The 14378-nt window shown below is 41.8% G+C and overlaps 1 protein-coding gene across 2 annotated transcripts in view; it reads left to right on the forward strand.

The window, feature by feature from the left end:
• Positions 1-10761, forward strand: part of RCOR1 (REST corepressor 1) — an 82284-nt gene extending 71523 nt beyond the window's left edge. Inside the window, exons 9-13 of one of the 2 annotated variants that reach the window (XM_038137589.1) lie at positions 1947-2141; positions 3132-3209; positions 3375-3432; positions 3976-4205; positions 6338-10761. In XM_038137589.1, the coding sequence (XP_037993517.1) occupies positions 1947-2141; positions 3132-3209; positions 3375-3432; positions 3976-4205; positions 6338-6379 (603 nt within the window). In that variant the 3' untranslated portion in view covers positions 6380-10761. The remainder of the gene's footprint in view (positions 1-1946; positions 2142-3131; positions 3210-3374; positions 3433-3975; positions 4206-6337) is intronic. The other variant, XM_038137590.1, reaches the window with a different exon arrangement.
• The last annotated feature ends 3617 nt before the right edge of the window (positions 10762-14378 follow it).

Here is a 14378-nt window from a genome sequence, read left to right on the forward strand (position 1 = left end):
TCTGTGTTTATATAGCTTGAGATAGCTTTATCTTCTTTTTATGCAGTGAAATCTGAGGAAGGGGACATTGTATTAAGGGGTCTGTAAGACTGAAGTGCACTGGATAGCAGTGGCAATATCTAAATAAACAGGAGCACTGCTAAATCCCTTCTAAATCCCTGCATTCTAATTCTCTCTGGTTTTCAAAAATTGGTTTAATTCTCAAGAGAAATGTGTGTGGTCAGGAAAGAAGAGTTTCCAGGACAGACTAGATGTTCCAATTTTTGCTGGGGCCTAGAGGCATTTGGAGCTGTCAAAAATTGTTCTGCTGGAGCTCTGGTTCTTGTCTGCAACACAAAAGAGCTTTGCATTTTTTGAACTGTGTAAAACAGTAATTTGAAACTGCTTTCATTTTTCTTTAATGTTGAAGCTTCTGGGATGTTTGCACTGCAGGCATTGCCTGTTGGTCCACAGACAGGCTGAACCTGTAGTGAGGCATTGCTGCGTGGTCCTGGGAAGTAGTGTATGTAGATGAAATATGAGTGGATCTGAAATGTCTATCCATGCTGAATAATTTACCTGGCTCAGTTATCAAAGTGCTCCCTTCTGAAGCAGAGAGCAGAGCTTGCTTCACTTGTTCATAGCTCAGCCAGTCTGGTTTCTCCTGCTCACCACTCCTATGCAAAGAGACCTAGGGGTAACTCCTGCAATGGCAAGAGTTACCTCTTGCCTCTGGGCTTGCCCTAGGCACTAGATCTCATGGAATACTTTGCACCAATGGATGGAAGAAAAAGGTTGAGAGCAGGCAACTGTCCACATTGCTGCTGCTGCTGTGGGGCTCTGGCCCCATGAGGAGGGTGGAAGCTTTTATCTGTGGCAGCTGTGCTGGAGTCCTTTGGGAGTCAGAACCTCATACTTACTTGGGGGTTGGTGCTCAGCTTCATGTGGTTTCAAATGCAAACATTCAGTGCTAATGGGCAAATGCCACAAACTGTGTAGAAACTGCATGTAGCAGCCAATTAGGAGGAAAACAATAGCACCAAGTGAAGCCAATGTGTTTAAAGCTTGCAGTGATCAAGCAGAGGATTCGCATGTACTACCTCCCCTCTGCTTTTTCTCTCCTTGCCACCCTTCTGTTCTGTGTTCTTGGCCAGGTTCCAGTCACTGGGTAAAAAATCTTAGGTATCGTTGATTCTTGAGTATAACTTCTGGAAGAAATGGTTTAGCTATCTTAGAATCAACTGTGCTCTTGAAGGATCTGTAGTAAGTGTCCTGGCTAATCTGCCTGTCTTGGCTTTAGACATAAAGGATAAAAATAGGAAGTGCTCTGTGAAATACTCCTTTTTCAAAAAAAAGACTTGAAGTTTATTTTAGGTAAAACTGCACCATTTTTATGGAACAAAACAGTTGATATACAAGTCCTATGCAAGAAAACCTGGCTTCCAAGAAATGGTGTAACAATCTAAGAATTACCCTGTTGTCACCTCACTCCTTTATCCTTTGCCTTTAAATAAATTTGGTTTATTCCTTCCTTTGTCTGTCAGGTAGTAAAACAATTCTCCGTAAACTGTTTTAGTTATGTTCTTTCTGTCTCCACACTTCAGTTTGTTTCCTTCTGGTGGTGTATTCAGATCTGATGATGAAAACAAGAAGAGTTTTGGAGGTTTGAAAATAACTAGATCATTTAATAAATGCAAAACTGGGTATCTGTCTCCCAAAATGAGAATGGGCAGAGAAGGCAATCACAGTATCTCTGTAAACACTGAAAGTTCTAAAGGAAAGGAGAAATTTGTATAAGACAGTTGGTATGACATGCCACTTAAAGCAAAAATGTCCTCCTGTCTGCGTACTGGCATTGTTGTTCTCCAGCCTTTGATGGCTAAAAATCAGAGTCACAGAAGGGTTTGAGCTGGAAGGGATCTCTAAAGATATTTAGTTTTGTAAAATGACTGACTGCTGTTTGCCAGGTGCCACCTGCTGAAACTGTCCCTCAGGTGAAGAAGGAGAAGCACAGTACACAGGCCAAGAACAGAGCAAAGAGGAAACCTCCCAAAGGAATGTTCCTTTCCCAGGAAGATGTGGAGGCTGTTTCTGCCAACGCAACAGCTGCCACCACTGTACTCAGACAACTGGACATGGAGTTAGTCTCAATCAAACGCCAGGTACGAACGGGATCCTGCAGGAGTAACTGCTGAGTTTGCTGGTTGTGCCTGTTCAGTCTGCAAAGCTGGCAGGAGTTTGTAGCTTGGCAGTGATGATGCACAGTGCTACATGCCTTAGTTGACAAGCTGCTGTCCTTGTGCTCTGAAGGCAGCTCTGGGTTTTGCATCTCGTAGGTTTTAGTTCTGTGGGCAAGCCTACTTTCGACCTGAAGTAAAACAAGGAAAAGCTCATAGCAGGGGCTTGAAGGAACATCTCTTGGCACCTAGCTTTTCTTGCAGTTCAGAATTCCTTCTACAGTTTTAACTGTAACTTTCCTCAGGTGACATTGGCTTCAGCAGTATGCAATTTCCATTTGCAGCAGCTCTTTCCTTTGCCTTTTCACGTGACACTTTCAGAAGTTGCAGATATGTTTGGCTTAGTCTTTCTAGACAGGTATCATATAGACTCCCTATGTACCTTTTGCTTACCTGATGGATCTGCCTTTTGAACAAATGTTTTTTCAACTATCTCTTGAGTAAATACAGGTTTGCTACATGAGTTTGTTGCCTAGATCTGAGCATTTTGCTGTTTCTAAAGCAGAGATCTGTCTCAAGCTCTTTATTAAACTTAATAGAATTGATATTTTGGCCTGAAGCCTTTTTTCTTGGCACTCTGGGAGAAGCTGAACTCTTTAGCAGTCTTTGATTCATTACTTGCTGCGGATGGGTTTGTCTTCTTATGCTGGGCTTTGTACAGACCTGGAAGTTGGGGCAGTTCTTGCTACAAATAACTTGTAGACAGTGGAGAATAAATTAAATGGGATCTCCCGATTTGCCAGCTGCTCCTGCTGTACATTATTCCAATATAGCAAACTTTCTTTTTGGAAAAGGCAGGCTGTGAGAAAAACTGGAAGGCTGAACTTGTGAGGTTCCTGCCAAGGCTGCTGGAAAAAGGCTTGTCCAAAGATTTTTTTTTTAATCCTTCTTAAAGGGATGAAACTTTCTTTTCAGATTCAGAATATCAAACAGACAAACAGCGCGCTCAAAGAAAAGCTTGAAGGTGGTATAGAACAATACAGGCTTCCAGAGGTGAGATCATTTTCTGACCTTTATTAATTGTGAAGATAAATGCTAATCATATACTTTGACTAACAGTTAATTCCTTGTTGCACTTTTGAGAGGTTTTTATGAGCTCAGATACAAGTGAAAGTGTATAAATGAAGTTACCTAATTTTTGTTGCTGCTGTTGTCTAGGTTGTCCAGAAATTTAATGCACGTTGGACCACAGATGAGCAGCTTCTTGCTGTACAAGGTATGGCACTACAACCTTATTTGTACTTCAGTTGTTGATAGTCAAAACCCTGGTGCATTTTAGAGCTGAGTTTCTCTTCAGAAGGCAAGGAAGAAGGACTTTGACTCTGCCATGTACTAATGCCTGAAGAATGTATTTGAACAGGGAAACCATATTCCCCCTTCCCCTCCCTGGGCAATATAAATGGCATCATATGAGTGTTGGCCAATAGTGTCAGCTTGTCCAAGCTTTCAGAAAGTGAAACTCAGCTGGAGCCACTGCTGTCATCTTTGTCTATGTAACTTTTCATGCAGTACAGGCAGATTTAAACAGGACTTGCACATTTGACTCTACCCATCTTTTACTACACCTCTGTTCTGTTCTCCAGGGCTGGTTTAAACTGTGTCTCTTTTCCCAGCTTAGACTTTTTTTTTATTCTGGATTAATCTGAAGAAGGTTTGAAATCTTGACAGAAGTTCAGCTTTGGATCTTTATGCTGTGACTTGAGCCTGATTTGTGGTCTTTATGGAAATAACACACTGCTGTTGTTTTTGTTACTTTTAGCAATCAGGAAATATGGCCGAGACTTTCAGGCAATCTCTGATGTAATTGGAAACAAATCTGTGGTGCAAGTGAAAAACTTTTTTGTAAATTATCGACGTCGTTTCAACATAGATGAAGTCCTACAGGAGTGGGAGGCAGAGCACGGCAAAGAGGAGACAAATGGAACCAATAGCCAGAAGCCTGTAAAATCTCCTGATAATTCCACTAAAATGTCTGAAGAGGAAGATGAGGTAAATCAAATTTGAAAGTCACATCAAATTCCCAGTCTGAGCTCAGTTCAAATAGATGGGTGTGTGTATGTACATATATAGTCTTTGCAAGAGCCATTTTTGTCCATCTTCAATCAGTGCGTATTTCACTTCATCTGGATATACAAATGTGGAATTGGGAGATCCAGGCTTGTATGAAAATGGAAGGAGAACAGTAAATTTGCAGCTCTCTGACAGTATGTGTATCTCATCAGAACACAGATGTTTTAATACCTCTTTCTGCTGAAACCTCATGCATCTTTATCTCACTTGGATTTTTTCCCTGCATTCAGTTCTCCCAGCTCTTCCAGGTTTGGCTTTGTGGGACCATAGAGTCTTCTGAGCCAAAGCTTGCTCTTTCATTTTTAGTGAGTGGTTTCACTGGAATGAAGGGAAGAAAGCTATAAGCAACATGAGTGCGTGGAACTTCACTCTGGAGTTACCTAAAGGCAAAATTTCCTTAAGTTTACAGCTGTTTCTGTAAAGGCAAATTTTAGGAACAGCCTCTTCTTGATGGAGGTTCAGAGAGTTAACACTTTTCCAAAGGCCATGTAGGTTTGAAATGAACAAAGAGACTGTAGGATGTTTAAGTATGGAAATTAGCTACAAAAGTTTAGTATTAACAATAAAGATTGATTCTTAGTCTTGTACCAGAAAACCATGGTAGAGGTTTGTGTGTTAAAAAGTTTGATTAAGGACTCCCTTTGGCCTAATTTATAAGACAACTTGGTGAAAAAACTGTGCATTGTAAATGCAAGCACAGTCAACAGTAAGGCAAATTTTGGTTGAGCATGGAGTGAAGACTTCTCAGTGTGCTCTGTATTTTTGTTGCTCTGATTAGGGCTGGATCACTTGGACATTCATTGTCCTTCAGACATTCAAAAAGCAGAACTTCACTGCTTCACAAAACCTAATAACATGGAATTCAAAGATGCATATATATGGGAACCAAGTCCAAAGGTATGACAGATGGACAAAGCCAAACTCAGAACACTTGCCTTCACAGGTGTGTGTGAGTGAAATTGCCCATTCTTTCAGAACTGAGAGATGGAGCAAAGCAGCATTGGTGCTAGTACATAGCCACCAATGAAAGATACGTGGCTCTTGTCACTGTCTTTTCCTGTGTCTTGTATAATTATATGTTGGTAATGCAGAGCTTTTCTTCTCTGAGCCCTCTGAGATTCTTCCTAGCTTCAAATACACCCTTGCTTCTGAAAGCTGAGGTCAAAAGGGAGTCTTACTTGACACAGGGAAACAATGGCTTGAGCAGGAGCTGGAGTGGGCTGATGTGGCCAGGTGGGTGGATACTGGAGCAGTGAGGATCCCAAATGAGTTGGGAGAGTGGAGGCATGACAGCAAGGTCTGGTAAAATTACTACTAGAGCAGCAGTTGAGATCCTCCGATTAGTGATGGAAGGTGCCCACTCTGGAACAGACCAGATGCTCAGAGGTGGGAACCAGACCAAAAGAAGCTGTGAATGTGGTGCTCCTGCCTTCAGAGGTGGCATAAGCAAAGTGTTGACTGGGTGTCTGTCTCAGTGGTTCTGGGGCCAAGGTGAAACATCACTGGGGTTATGACACAAGTGACCTGCATGGGCAGGGAGAGGGTTCCTGGTCCCTCCTTGTGCAATGCTGCATGGCTGGTGCCTGCTCTTGGGGGCACTGGGACAGGCAGTGTCTGGTCAAGTCAGGTGGACTCAGCAGTAGCCAGAAGACTTTGCTGGCCTAACACTGAAATCCCTTGGGTGCTTTCTTCCCTGGCATGCCTTGGCTGTCTGACCACTGGCCTTGTGAAAGGTTCATCGGACTTCTGAGGGCTTTGGGCTTTGCCATAGCAAGTGGCCATAGTTCCTTTTATTTGAAGGGGTGAGGTGAGGCTGCTGGTTATAAAGCAGCATCAACTCTAGTCTTAATTCCTGTGCGTTTAGATTCCCAACAGCAAGTCCCAGTGTGCCTCAGAACAGGGAAGGCTGTTGGAATTCCTCCCACGTGGCAGGGTTGTATGTTTTTTCACTGTCAGTACCATAGATTTGGGCTGAAGTTTGGAGAGGCTAGAAAGCCTATGTGTTTTCATTTTACACTAAAGAGCTGCTTTTTCTCTCCCCTTCCCTCCAGGCTACTTCTGTTCTTGATGTCAGATATGCATCTGCTTCGTGAGAAGGTGCTGTAGCCTAGAACAATTTGTGTTGACTACTGTGTTATCCAGGATATCAGGTATTAGCAAACCTCAGACAGCCATCTGCATCATATCTGTGGACAAGCAGCTATTACCAAAAAAAAGGCAAACGCTTCCAGTCCTGTGCTACATCTGCCTTAATCTCCCCTCATTCCTCCATACTGCCTCCACTTTCTTTCAAAAGCACCCAGGTAGCTCAGCTCTCCATTTCACCAACGTCATGCTTAAGCATGGGGACTTCTAGAACCAGTAACACCTGTCTATAAATTTTGACCAACCTGCAAAACAAGGAGCTCCTTAGCAGCCCCACAGTAACTCTACACACTAGGGGTTCTTATAACACTTGGTCCATAGGGTATAAGTATGTATTGCTGCATGGCCTTGTGGTCTCCGCTTCCTGTGTATTCTTACGATGACACTATGATTAGTGAGCTTTCTATAAAGGAGGGGCCTGTGCACATGCCAGCCGTGGCAGGTTTGTTCTGCAGTGACAGGACATGTTAGCAAGCAATCATGATTAATGCAACGTGATAGGAAATGTTATTTCTAAGGTTTGGTCAGTCCAAGGTTGTAGATGTAACTCATTACACTTCTGGTTTGTGCAATTCTTTCCACTGTATTTGTGTGTTCTTGCTTCATAGAAAGCTCCCTAATTGAGCATTTTATTCCTGTATATTTTAATGGCTTTTATTTAGTGCAAAAGGGAATACTTAACCTGAAACTGTTTGATACGCTATTTAACCCCTGGCATTCAGCATTTGCATTGTAACTTGTTAAGTGAGTGCTACACAACTTTCTTTTTCCTGATCCTCTGTGGGATTAAGTCAAAACAACTTTCTCTGGTGCCTCTCCTTTTGGGGAATATGTGCCTTTTTGCATTTGGCTACCATAGATCACTTTCTGTCCCAGTGTCTCGTTCCTCTTCAGAGCGCTGTTTGCCAAAGACATCAAACTGCTTCTTCCACTGGAAGTTTGGATGAAGGTTGGAGCACAAAATTCAACCTTCAAGAGTTTTTGGTTTCTTGCAAGTGTAATGGAGAAGAACCGGGTTAATTTTCATTGGCCATTTTAACCCTTCTGAAGCACACATCGCTTTCATGTTCTGAACCAAAATATGCAATTTAAAATCTAAGAGGTGCTTTTCCAAATATTTGGTGCATGCAGCTTTCAAAATCCCAGCCCTGTGCTCGGATGGCCCGTGCTGTGGCCTGTCTAGCTGGCTTGAACTGGAACTGTTCTTGCAAGTCCCATGGGAGGACGTTGCACCTTGAACAAGGTGGTTGCTGACTGCCGAGCAGACAGTGTCCAGGGGAGCTAGAAGCAGCAGTATTACTTCTTGTCCAGTGGAAAGCTGCAGAATAACACTACTCACAAAGCATTTAAAAATGGTTAATTTAATGATGTTGGAAGAAACCACCAGGTGTCTTTGCAGGTGGAGAAAAGGACCTCTCTTGCCTCTCTTCCTTTACAGAGGATTCAAGCCAAGATGGCACACAGTGATGTACAGCACCAGCCTTTCTTACACATCTTGAAACGAGCTAGACCGTGGCCTGGCCTGCAGCTGAGGTTGGTGGAGCTCGGGGCCGGGCCCTGGACTTGGTGCTGAGGTTTGGCTGCTGGGCTGTGCCGTGCTGTGTGCTGTGGTGGCTCTGCTCTCTGTACCCGAGCAGGGCGGGCTAATGCCAGCTGGGCAACAGAGCTGCCTCTGGCACCTCCTGCACTGTGGTCACAGCCCCAGGAAAGGCAGGGGGATGTGGCCTCTTGTAGCACTGAGGTGTGGTCTTAGCCTTGGGCCGTGTGTGAGGAAAGTAATTCCATGTCAGAAACTGGGCAGCAACACACAGGCACAGCACAGGTAGAGATATCCTAGGGCAGGTTAGAGTGTGGAGCCCCAAAAGGGCCCTTTCAGCCACTTGGCAGCTGTTTCTGAGCAGTTCCATTCTTGTAGCTCTAGAGAGATCCTCCGAGGGGATGGGAGGATGGAAGGGAGCTCTTCCCTGTCCTCTGTATTGCCTAGCTGCTGCTGTGAAGTGGCAGCTCTGGTGGCTCAAATGTTCCTTCAGACCAGTGCCAGTTGGAGCTGGGAGTCTCTCGTGGGAAGGAATGCTAGGTGTCAGCCAGTGTGAATTAGGAATAAAGACCGGGCAAATAGCACTGTGAATCCATTTGACAGTTGTGGTGTAAAGCAATGCTGCTCTTTAGAAACACTCTAGTATTAAATATTGAACCTCCTGCTGGTACCAATGCGTGGAGACAGGTCCTCCCCAGTGTGGGAGTGGCGTGGGAGCTTGCATCCCAGCTGGGGGAGCTCATCAGGAGAGGCTTCTGCTGGAGACTTAGGTACCTGTGAGGACTTCTCATTGTTTTTTTGCCCTCAAATCTGTCCATCTTATCAGAAAAGTTGTGTTTTGGCTTCATCCCCATGGGGTAGGGGGAAACGTGTATCATTTGTGATATTAGGAAGAAAAAAGTTGTTGAATTATTTTTCAGTTTACTGCTATCTTATTGTAGTTGATACATGCAATATAATAGCACTGTATTTTAAACGTTTAGTTTTTTACATTCTCTTGAACTATGTTTTTAAATGCGATAAAATCATTTTAGCTTTTGAAATGGTTTGACCTTGTTTAGGTGAAGACCCTCTTTTTCTTTTGTTAAATGGGTCAAGCATTAGATACATCAACTGGTTGCATTCTGACTAGAAGGGTCCACAAAGATAACTGCATAAAATATGAATATTCACTTAAATTTTGTTTCTTAAACTATCGATGTGAATGTCATAATTATATATATTTTGTGGAAAATGGGAAATTATTTCTCCTGAGTATAAGTTATTGTGCAAAATATGGTATCGTTAAAGAAAATGATAGTTTAAGTTTTAGTTTTAGAAATCTTAAAGATATAAAAGTGTATTGCATATGCATAAACAAATTTCATTTGTTCTATTTAATTTTTATGTAGTTGTGTAAAGTGCTAGGTAACTTCTTTTTTCACTTATCCATTAAAACAACCTTGTTACTTGAATATTCGTGTTTAACTGGTTTGAAACAGTGATCAATTTTTGTAATATAATCTTATAACCAAGGGAAAAAAATACACGCCTCAGTTGTGCTTAACAGTAAAGCAACAATGTACAATCAGATGCTTAAGACCATAGTAGCCATGCCTGGTAGTGCAACCACAATGGTTGTGTCTCGAGATATTTAATACCAATGGGGATAATGGTTTCTTAATATATTTTTACAAGTTTGCAACCAGGAAGACCCCATAAATATCTACTAGAACACTTTTTTAATAGGTAAAATAAGAGTCAAACTCTTACTCTCGTAAAGCAATGTCCTGACAAGCATTTTTCTTTCCTGTACAAATACATCAAAAACATTATGTATTAAAATATGCTCATTGTCACTTTAAATTTCAGTTTTTATTCTATGAATTCGCTAATATGCTGTTGGTATTCTTGCACACCAAATATGAGCCAAACAGTGCATTACACTAACTTGATCACTGGATTTGTGAACAAAAATCTCCCAGTCAATGAAATGCAAAAATATCATAGGAGATTTTTTTTTGCTAATGCATTTATTTTTCAAATTGGTATGAATTTGTACAAAGCCCATTCAGCAATGAATGGGCTGATATTTTACAAAAAAAAAAAAAGAGAAAAATTATTTTATTAGCTCCAGCTTGTCTTCAGTAAGTCAAAATCTAGTGATCTTGTGCAATGCCCCTAAAGCAAATACTTTCTGCCACTCCCTGGATTAATGCAGCTTTTCCTGTTGATAGTAAAGCACAATTGCAGTGAAAGTTACAGTTCAGAAGATGGAAGGTCAGTATAGTCTATGCATGTTGTATAATAATGAGTGTTTACATTCATATTCTCCTAAAATAAAATTTATACTGGAGTGTATAGTATTCCATTATGTAGATTTTATCAATTTTGTTAACTGCTTATAGATTGCTTAAAAGAAGTTTTTTCAAGATTTTAAAAGATGTATAAGGTTAAGTTTGCAAATATAATGGAAATGCTGTATAGCTTTTGAAGTGATGAAATACTCGTTGGGATTTTAAAGAAAGTATGTTGTAATAATGCTGTTGTAAGTAATATTTTAAATGTCTTTTTTGCCTGTTTTCTATTATTCAGCACACTTACTGTGATGAATGTTCATAGCATTATAAAATTGCTTAGCCACTGAAAAGTAACATTTGGTTTTGGATTATTTTACTGTATGAGGAATTATAGTGGGGTAAATTCCTTTGTGAAATTCTACATAATTCGTTTTTCTATGATTTCCAATGTTTGCTGACATCAAATAAAAATTTTTCAAGCCATTGATGTAATAAAATATGTAGTAAAATGTTATTGATGTAAAATGTGGTTCTGATGTGTAACTGACCCCCTGCCTTTCAGATTTTGGTCAGGAGATACAAAAAGGGTTTTCCCCTCCCTGCCAGTGTCATCCCTCAGATAAGGAGGACCTGAAGAATGAACTGCTGCCTCTTAGCTTCACGTACCAAGCACTTGCCTGTGCAAGTTAACAAGATTGTCGTCTTTCACATGAAAGAAACACATTTAAATACATAGGAAAAGGCATCACTTGCCCTCAAAGCTCAGCAGTGTGCAGTGCTGCTGTGGATGATGCTCAGAAGGGCAGGAAATTTTGCCCCTTGGAGTTTTCACAAGATCATGTTTTCTGTTTTGACGTGCTGGAGCGCTGCTGAGCGCTAAACACAGAAGCACAGACAGGACTTTGTGGGGCTGTTTGGGGGAAAGTGCTTTGAGCAGTTTTCCCAGCAGTGCTCTGGGAGCCCAGGGTCAGCACAGGACAGGTGACAAGAAGTTCTGTGCTTTGCTCGTGTGTGTTAAAGGCAACAGCAGGACGCTGGTGGTTCCCAGTTCTGCAGCCTATGGATGGCAGGAATTAGTCATGCATTTCTATATTGTAAAGCAAAGTGGTAGGGAGGGAGACTGATTTGGGGTTTTGGAAGAACAAGCAGCATTTTTGAGAGCTGAGGGTGTTTCCTTACTGGAAAGCATTCCTTGTAATTTTCCTGCTGCTAGAGAATAGGTACCAATATTGTAAGGTAGCAATCTGCTTTCTTAGGGGAATTATTTGACTCCAAGCACTTAAATCTTCAATACAAACCAGCCTTTCTTGCCCATGTGTCCCCCAACTCCAAAGTAAAACAAAGAGAAACAATAAAAAGGAAGGACCTTCCTTTCAATCAGGAAGCATTAAAAGGTGAGGAAATGGGGACTTCTGCTAGAACACGGAGTCTAAAAGCAAAGAAAAGTAGTGATAATGCCACTGGTTTTGGAAATACAGGTGATGTACCTGTGCCTGGAAATGGTATGTGTTTGTAAATGGGAATGCAGTGATGAATTAATGCTGTATTATAGCCTGTCCTGCGTAAAAAAATGGAATCTGAACATGGTGGCACCGAGCACTTCTCCCTTAGAGTAGGAGCTGCCTTGCAGGATGTGGCACAAGCTGGAGTTCAGGCTGAAAGGGAAGAGTTCACTCTTGGTGCTGCTAAGTGTGCCAAGATCTTAATATGATCTCCTACTATCAACTTTATGAAGTAACACTATAAACCTGGATTTAATTTCATAAACCATCTTCCAGTCTGAAAGATGCAGACTAACGTTTGAGAGAGAAAACCAAGTATCAAACCTATTATTCACCTCTAAAGCATGCTCTGGTTCAGCCACCCAAATAGCCTTTGAAATAGTTAGAGCAAATGTAATTTCTGGTCATGCTTCTAGTAAACAGTCAAGAAAATGTATACGTACAAACAAAATCAAACAAAAACATTTCTGCAAAGGTCTGCTGAGAGTGGTGGAGAAATTGTTTTCTTTTGCTGCAGAAGAACTAAGGAGGAATCACTGTAAAATTTTATGGGAACAAAGTTTCTAGGGTTATCAAGAAGGGAATTATTGAGGACAGTAGTGTAGAGGAGATCTGAACTTTGATAGATGGAGAAATCATCTGGAAGTTTCCCCTGCTGAAAGGGGAGAAGTTTGTATGGAGGAAGGCTGCAGCCTAGCCTAACAAGGGGGCACCAAAGGGCAGGATTATCTGATTTGGGTAAAAACATTGACCAGGTAAGGAGTTCACACTGGGCAGATCAGGAAATGGGAGTCAGGTCACGCTGACATCTTGTTTGTAGCTGGAGACAAGGGTGAGGGAGAGGTGAGCTGTTTGTTCTGATTCTGGATGTGTTCTTCGTGTTCATGAAGGTAGTTTGCAACAGGAGGTGTGTGGAATGATGGCAATAAAATGTGAAGTGGGAGATGCTTTTTCCCTCTCTGCACACTTTGGGGGCACAGACCTAATGTGTCTGACATGTAGTGTGTGAGACCGTGGCTTTGCAAGACCTTTTGAAATGGAAGATGAGACTGTGTGTGACAAAACTAAGCTGATTTCTATTAGAAAAAGATGAATAGGAGATCTCGGCAGCTGCAGACTTCTTGATGCTGCCTTGTGTATTCAAGGTTTAGAATAAGACACAATGGAAAGTGAATTAATGAATTAGAAGAATGGGTGCAGTGGGTTTGCCAGAGATCCACGTGTGCCTGATTAGTCTATGGCACGGTGCAGGATTCATCAGTGGATAAGGATATCACTGCCTGAGCTCGCTGTCCAGAGTCCCTTAGAGAGAAATAAGCTTTTCTAGGGTATAATTAATTTAATCCTAAATTAGATGTTGAAAACTGATCTAATGTATTACATCCTGAAAGCGCTTATTCCCTTCCTTATTATAGATCAAGGTAGAGCCTAGGGCTCTGTCTTTGATGTGGGAGCTGGCCGTTAACCACGCTGGTGCCATGGCTGCCTGGGCTTAACCCAAGAGGGGACAAGGACTTGGATCCCTCACTGCAGTGGTGGGCATTGTGCTTGGAGCTGGACAAAGAAATGTTGATGCCTCATACCAATGCTTCGGAAAGTTCCTCTGGGGTATTGTGTTCTTGACACAAGATACAGTGGGGAATCTGGGATGGTTGGAAACTTCTGGAGCTTCGAGACAAGTACGTCCTCAAGATCCCAGGTTTTCGTTGCTTGTTGGAATTTGCCTCTGATTACAGAACTAGCTCCTCAGTGGCTTGAAACCTTGTAAATGCTCTGTAAATTTAGCTTTATTGTGTGGGGAACCCCACTGGGCCAAATTTCAATTCCTTTGAGCCCTGTATCCCACCTCTCTTGAAGGGACAGCTCAGGTAAGAAGCATCCTGTGAAGCAGTATCACTAATGCTGAAAATGTTATAATGGTATCTTTTCTACCATGTTTAGCCTTTCCAGTACAATTTTAGGGGCAGCTTTTCTAATGACAAAAGTAACTTTGTGTCTCTTATCAATATGCTGTGCTGTCAATGCTCCCAAAAAATAAATTAAAACCAACTATTAATAAACCAAACCCAAAAGCAGTCAATTGGATGTTCTCCTTTAAGCTAATTCCCTTTTGCTGCGTGACTGGTTCTCCCCCTTGTACGGTCAAGTCTCACTGGCACAAATATTCTGAGAAGATAACTTTTAAGCTTAAACAAATTATCCTTTAAAAGTATTTGTATAAAGATTTCAGTTTCTGCAATTAATCAGGGGAGGCCGTGGGTTCAGCGCCGTGCTGTGCTGGGGAAGCAAACAATACCCTGTGCCTGTGCTCCATCACAAGCAGCCTCTCGCTTTGACTTTCAATGAGTGACCCAGAACCACTGTGGGATTTAGCAGCAGAAAATAATTTAAGAGAACTGTTCCATGCACACAGGGAAGATAAACTAGTCAAGCAATTTGTTATGAACAATGCCTTTAGCCCAAGGCATGGATGGATAACTTCTCTTCCTTGCAGTTTTATTTTAGTGCATTGTTAGCAGTGAGTGCTGGGATCTGCCAGGACTCCAGATTTGTGGTTCAGCATTCAGTGTCAAGAAAAAAGATCATAATAAATATCAACTGACTTGTATCTTCTCTTCCCTCAAATGTG

The sequence above is a fragment of the Motacilla alba genome, chromosome 5 (genome assembly GCF_015832195.1).
Source record: "Motacilla alba alba isolate MOTALB_02 chromosome 5, Motacilla_alba_V1.0_pri, whole genome shotgun sequence".
Classification (NCBI taxonomy): Eukaryota; Metazoa; Chordata; class Aves; order Passeriformes; family Motacillidae; genus Motacilla; species Motacilla alba.